General features: G+C 28.3%; 1 protein-coding gene and 1 non-coding gene across 2 annotated transcripts; both read left to right on the top strand.

Moving 5' to 3' along the window:
* Positions 1-221: 221 nt before the first annotated feature.
* Positions 222-1325, top strand: LOC145950027 (uncharacterized). Its single transcript, XM_083060941.1, has one exon. It carries the CDS (start codon positions 222-224, stop codon positions 1323-1325), a length of 1104 nt encoding a protein of 367 aa, XP_082917067.1.
* A 4749-nt stretch (positions 1326-6074) lies between these two features.
* On the top strand, positions 6075-6170 carry LOC114916592 (small nucleolar RNA Z107/R87). Its single transcript, XR_003805149.1, has one exon. It is a non-coding gene; the product is annotated as a small nucleolar RNA Z107/R87 (small nucleolar RNA).
* Positions 6171-7539: the final 1369 nt, after the last annotated feature.

Raw genomic sequence — 7539 nt, 5'->3', positions numbered from 1 at the left:
TATGGAACTGAAATTTCTGTGTGTGCAAGTGTAAATGATCAATATTTGGTTGAGTTGAAATCAATTATTGAATTGGCTGAAAATAAAGTGAAACCTAAGCATGTCCCATTGGCTACAGAGAAAATGCATCAGAGTTCTTTATTGAAAAAGAGAAAAGTTGGTCCTTTGGAGAAAACATTTAATTTAGAAAATAGAGATATCTCAAAGCTCTCATTGCTAGAATGTTTTATTCTTCTGGATTGCCTTTCAACCTTGCCAGAAATCCCTATTATATGGATTCTTATTCATTTACTGCAAATCACATGCTTAATGGTTTTCTCCCTCCTGGATACAATGTCTTGAGGACAACTCTCTTACAACAAGAGAAGGCACAAGTTGAGAGGTTGCTTAAACCTATTAAATCGACTTGGAATGCAAAAGGTGTTAGCATAGTATCTAATGGATGGATAGATGTCCAAAGAAGACCTTTAATTAATTTTATGGCTACAAGTGAAGGGGGTCCAATATTTTTAAAAGCTATTAATGCTTCTGATGAGATTAAAAACAAACATTATATGGTTGATAAGATGATAGAAGTTATAAAAGAAGTAGGAGAACAAAATGTTGTTAAAATTATAACAGATAATGCTCCTGTATGCAAAGGTGCTGGAATGATTGTTGAAATTTCTTTTCCTAAAATTTTTTGGACTCCTTGTGTTGTTCACACATTGAACCTTGCATTGAAGAATGTATTTGTTGCCAAAAACACTGAAAGAAATGAGGTAGCTTATGCTGAATGTAATTGGATTACTCAAGTTGTTGATGATGTTTCTTCTGTTAGGAACTTTATCATTAATCACTCAATGAGATTAGCAATTTTTAATCACTTTTCACCTCTAAAACTGCTTGCTATAGCTGAAACACGCTTTGCATCTATTCTAGTGATGTTAAAAAGATTTAAACTTTTGAAAGGTGCTTTGCAATCGATGGTTATTAGTGAAGAATGGAACTCTTATAGAGAAGATGATGTGGGTAAGGCCCAAGCTGCAAAAGAATTTATTTTGAATGATGTGTGGTGGGACAAAATTACATATATTCTTAATTTCACCGAGCCTATTTATAGTATGCTTAGGGCTTGTGACACAGATAGTCCCACACTTCATTTGGTCTATGAGATGTGGGATAGTATGATAGAAAAAGTAAAGACGTCTATATATAGATATGAAGGAAAAGAGTTAAATGATACATCAACATTTTATGAAGTTGTTTATTCTATACTAATTGATAGGTGGACTAAGAGTTGCACCCCTCTCCACTGCATGACTCACTCTTTGAATCCTATGTAAATATAGCCTATTAAATATTTATTTGTTTTTATTATTTATTTATAAATAATTTGATAGTTACTCAATTTTTTTATTTATTAACTTTTTTATTTATTCACAAGTACTACAATGATGAATGGCTTCAAGAGGCTCCAAATAGAATTTCCCCACATGAGGATGAAGAAATTTCTATGGAAAGAAATAAATGTTTAAATAAGCTTTTCAACAACTGAAGAAAGAAGAAAGGTTTCTCTTGAATATGTTGATTTTTCATCAAAAGCTCATAATTTTGCTTCTTTTGACTCAATTAAATATAGATGGACATTAGATGCTAAATCCTGGTGGGTAATGCATGGTTCTTCTGCCCCTCTCCTTCAAAAGCTTTCTTTAAAGCTTCTTATACAGCCCAGTTCTTCATCTTGTTGCGAAAGGAATTGGAGTACTTATTCCTTCATTCACTCCCTGTAAAGAAATAAGTTGAATCCTAAAAGAGTAGAAAACTTGGTTTATGTACATATTAATTTGCGACTCTTGTCTAGGAAAAGTGAAGAATATATGCAACGGAGTACTAGAATATGAGACATTGGTGGAGATGCATGGGGTAGCTTTGATGGTGTTAAAAATCTTGAAGTGGTGTCATTATCTCTTGATGAACCAGAAATGGAAGCTGGCTTATTTATATATGATGGTCAAGAAAGGGATGAAATTGATACTATTCCTATTTCTTGACAATAAAAAATGATTTATAATTTTTTTTAGTAATGTTTAAAAATTAAAAAGTAAGAAATGTATTCTTAATTTTAATTTTTGAATGATATTTATTTGGGATTACTATTTTATATATATTAATTTAATTTTTTTAATACGCATCCTAAACGTATCGTATCTTATATTTTCAAAACTTGACGTATCGTCGTATCAGATACGTATCGTATCCGATATACGTATCGTATCCGTGCATCATAGGCCACTTGCATAAACACAACTTGCAAGAGCCCCCTGCACCATTTGGTCAACGACCTATCCTCTCAGCCAGGGGCTGTCCCTCTGTTCCCTTCATGCAAACATATGTCAAATTTTACAAAAAGAGCAACTTCTCCATGCGCCAACCATTCATTTTTTTTTGTTTTCTCTTGCACCTTCTTTAATTTCTACCACGTGACATAAATCACCTATAATAATAATAGTTTTTTATTTTTATTTTCAGTATTTTATTTTATTTTGTTCAAAAAGCCACGATTTAAAATGGTTTGTCACGGCTAAACGACCACTATAGCGCATTTTTAAAAACTTATTACCAAAATAAGGCTGTTTTGAAACAATTTACACCTTTGGGGCTCTTTTATTGGGTGTCGCTATGGGCCATAGTAAGACCCATGATACGTGGGTTTTTTTTTTATAGGCTTGATTGGGCTGGACCAGTGTCGCTATAGGCTTGCCCAGTACGCCAAAGTAGCGCTGTGAGCCACAACGCCACATAAATTTTTTTTTTCGTTTTTAAATTATTTATTACATTATTTTTTAGTAGGCACTGTGGCCCAGTACGCCTGAGTGGCGCTGTGGCTCACAGCGCCCCATTTTTTTTTTTTTTTTTTTCGTTTTTCAATTATTTTTTAAATTATTTTCTTAATAGACGTTGTGGCCCAGTACGCCTGAGTGGCGCTGTAGCTCACAGCACCCCATTTTTTTTTTTTTTTTCATTTTTCAATTATTTTTTACATTAAATAAAATTAAAACATAATTAAATTAAATTAAATAAATTAAAATTTAAATAAACTTATTTTCTAATTAAATAAAATTAAAACAGAATTAAATTAAATAAATTAAAAAATTTAAATAAACTTTTTTTCTAATTAAATAAAATTAAAACAGAATTAAATTAAATAAATTCAAAATTTAAATAAACTTATTTTTTAATTAAATAAAATTAAAACAGAATTAAAATAAATAAATTCAATATTTAAGCAGAAATAAATTAAAAGTATTTCAAATATAAATCAATTTTTTTTAATTAACATTAATAACACAAAATTAAATTAAATCAATTTAGAATTTATATAAATTTAATGACACAGAAATAAATTAAATCATTTATAAATTTGTAATTATTTATTTTTTTAATAAACATAAATTACACAGAAATAAATTATATCAATTTATAATTTCAATATAATTATTTACGAAAAAAATTTAAATTAAGCAGAAATAAATTAAAGGTATTTCAAATATACATAAATTTTGTTTTTAATTAACATAAATAACACAGAATTAAATTAAATCAATTTAAAATTTATATAAATTGAATGACACAGAAATAAATTAAATCATTTTTAAATTTTTAATTATTTATTTTTTTAATAAACATAAATTACACAGAAATAAATGATATCAATTTATAATTTAAATATAATTATTTACAAAAAATATTAAATTAACCAGAATTAAATTACAGCTATTTCAAATATAAATAAAATATTTTTTTAATTAACATAAATAACACAGAATTAAATGAAATCATTTTAAAATTTATATAAATTTAATTTTTTAATAATTATAAATTACATACAAAAAAATTTTAACCGCAGTGCCACGTGTCAGCGTCTCATTGGCCAAGCACGCGGTGAATTTATTTCGCGCCAAGTGAGGCGCTATGAGTTGCAACGCCTCAAATTAGCTGTGGACACGTGTCAGCCTCTGTGTGGTCACGCTCTGGGACATAGCGCCTCAAATTTATATATATTTTTTTTCGTTTTTAATTTTTTTCACATTATATTACCTCTTTTTAAAAGTTATAATTTTTCAAAAATTTTAATTCTTTTGTTTTTTTATTAGACATTTTTTTATAAATTTTTTTCATATTTTATATTTATAAAATATAATATATATACTTTACAAAAACACCACGTGAGGCGCTGTGAGCCCAAACGTCTCAGAGGCGCCCTAGGCCACAGCGCCTCAATTTTTAAATTTTTTTTTTCGTTTTTAAATTTATTTCACATTATATTACTTCATTTTTTAACTTTATATTTTTAAAAATTTCTATTGTTTTTTTCTTTTTTATCAGAAATTTTTTAAAAAAATTAATTTTCATTTTTTGTATTTATAAAATATTAAATATGGTATAAATATCAGACCACTTGAGGCGCTGTGAGCCCAAACGCCTTGGAGGCGCCCTAGGCCACAGCGCCTCAATTTTAAATTTTTTTTTTGTTTTTTAATTTATTTCACATTATATTAGTTCATTTTTTAACTTTATATTTTTAAAAATTTCTATTGTTTTTTTCTTTTTTATCAGACATTTTTTATAAAATTAACTTTCATTTTTTATATTTATAAAATATTAAATATGGTTTTTTAAATAGACTCCTGGGAGGCGTCATCAGCCATAACGCCCCATTTTTTAATTTGTTTTTTTGTTTTTAAATTTATTTTAGATTATTTTAAGCCGACTTGAGGCGCTTTAGCCTATAGCGCCTCTATAAAAGTTTCCACCAGCTACAACGACTTGTTTAATATGGCGTTCATGGCTTATATTGAAACCGAAATTTGCCACGTGTCATGAGTGTCGCTATGGCCCATAGCGACACCCAGTAAAACAGCCCCAAAGGTGTAAAATGTTTCAAAACAGCTCCATTCTGGTAATAAATTTCTAAAACTACACTACAATGGTCATTTAGCCGTTTGTCACCGTAGTAGATATGATAGGCTTTCCCATGCTAGCATTCACCTTGGTTACTTAGGCATATTCTCCTTTTGATCGGTTACAACGTAATTGCAACACTAGCTAAAAGTATAAAAAACAAGGGAGAGAGTTGGAAGAGAAATAATATGATAAGGTAGAGATAGAGTATAACCTATTCGATAAGATCTAATTGTTAGAAATTATAGTCCACGTAATACCACCTATTAAGGTGGTTCACCTTCCTCTTCCTCTTAGATAATATTTACAAAATTATGCAAGTTTATAGTTAAAATGCGCGAGAAAAAAGCTTTAGTTTATGAGCATAATTTAATTTTTTTTGAATAAAAATACAATTAAAATTTTAATTTTTAAGACTAATTTCACCGATTATAATTTCAAAAATTAAATGATAGATTATTTATCATTTTAAGGATTATTTTGTCATTTTTATCTATTTCAAGTATTAAATAAATTAAAAATACATAATATTTGGAACTATTTTTCTCACTTAAAAATATTATATTATTAAAAATTAGGTCGACCAAGTTGTCTTCATAATTTTCACTGATAAAAATAATTATTAAAAATCAATTTGATCAAATATTTCAATTTTATTTAATGCATTAAGGTCAATATTAATAAGTTTATATACAATGACTGAATTATCTGCTCGACAAATTGAGCGATGATTATATTTTAACAGAGACTAAATTGGTAATTATCTCTATAATTTGTTTTTCAATTTATTGTTATCTAATAAAATAAAATGTTCATTGTTGACGATAAAAAAGTATAAATTTTTATATTATATTTTTAATAATAAAATATTGTAATTAAATTTAAAGCGATAAATTTCGGGAGACTTGTTTGAGCCGTTTAAGATGCGAAGCTGACGGCGTAATTCCTGAGAAACCCTAAAAATTATTGGTATAAATTCAGAGGTTGTGCTCCTCTCTACGGCGCCGATGTTGAGGACTTGTGTGTGTCTCCACTTTTTAGCTTTCTGCACTCATTATTTCACTTTTTTTATTATTATTTATTATTATTATTATTATTATTTTTTTATATTTTAACGTTTTGCCTAAAGAGGTCACAGTGATGACCACATAAAATTCAAGCTCAACAGACCCCAATGCACCGTTTTCTCTCTTTGGGAAATTACTTTGCGTGTCGACTGAGTCATCTCTTTTCTTTTCTTCAAAATCAAAATAACATTAAATATGCCATCCATTTTCATTTCTTGTTATATTTCTAAATTTTATTGTTATTGTAGAATTCTGTGATTTTTGGGGGAAAAGAGTAGGATACCAAAGCTCCCTCTTCTTAAATTTCAAGTTGAGGAAATCTGCTGGCTGAATCGAACCATTAATCTTATTGCCACCACTGAGTGATTTCATCTCTTTTCCCTTTTATTATTACTATTATTATTTTTAAATTTGTCGCACATTTTTGTTTATTTTACTAGCAGGTTCTTATGTTGAATCATTTCTTTGTTCGCACCTGATTGAATTTTTGTTCCCATTCCATCATTCCTCGTAGTAGCATTCGGCCATTTCGGGCCCAAGACCAAATACGATGTGATGGCTAACAAGTGGGTGGAATTTGTATCCTAATTAGCCCATAGTTGGTTGTATCTTAGATGTAATGATTGTGGAATTGGTGATACTCGATTTAGTTAGTTCTGTAATATGATGCAAGGACGTTTGATTATTCATTCTTTTGTGTCAAATTGGCATAGTGCTATATTCTTTTGGTTATTTTTCCAGTTAAGATATTTAATCCAGCAGGATAGAGGATAAGGATGGGTGCAGGTTACGGCTCTTGGTATTTGATATTTCCAATTCCAACTACCAATATCAAATTCAGTTCACATCTCCAAGCCTTGGATTTCGGTGTGTATACAAAAAACCAAAAATGTAAGAAATTGGGAGAAGAATAATGGAGTGTATAGTTTTTTTTTTTTTTTTTTTTTTTTAAAGTGTAACCCTAAAATATAAGTATTTAATATGATCTTATATGATCAACTGAGACTTTGTGATAATGAATTATGAAATGTTTTAAAACACATTTTGAATGAAAAAAAAAAATCATGTCAAGTTTTTCAATGACGTGTAAATCACATTTACAATGCCATAGTTTTTTGGAATTACTTCTGAACCATACGACTTGAGTTACACAGCCCTTGTTGCTAACTTGCTACTATTGAGGAACCCCGGCATCCTTCTTTATTTCCTTTTCAAAAAAATAAAAGAGAAATAATGTCATACAATTGTTTTGTTTGAATTAATTGAAAGAAAAAAAAAATAATTAATGAAATAAAATAATTTTTATTTTTTAATTTCTTCATTATTCATTTGAATAAAAATATACCATATTCGAATAAAATAAATTAGTAACTACAACATATTTGAATAAAAATCAAACAATAGAACATATATGTTCGAATAAAATGAACTGGTATTCAAATGAAGTATTACATATTTGAATTAACACTCCATGTATTTAAATAAACACTTTTAGTATTTCAATACATCATGCAACTATTCAAATAAG

This window comes from Cajanus cajan, chromosome 7 (assembly GCF_000230855.2).
Source record: "Cajanus cajan strain Asha chromosome 7, NIPB_CcT2T_4, whole genome shotgun sequence".
NCBI classification, from domain to species: Eukaryota; Viridiplantae; Streptophyta; class Magnoliopsida; order Fabales; family Fabaceae; genus Cajanus; species Cajanus cajan.
This window is presented reverse-complemented; position numbering and strand designations above follow the sequence as displayed.

Coding starts and splice junctions, on each gene's coding strand:
- LOC145950027 (XM_083060941.1), top strand. CDS start 222: ATGTTTTATTCTTCTGGATTGCCTTTCAACCTTGCCAGAAATCCCTAT.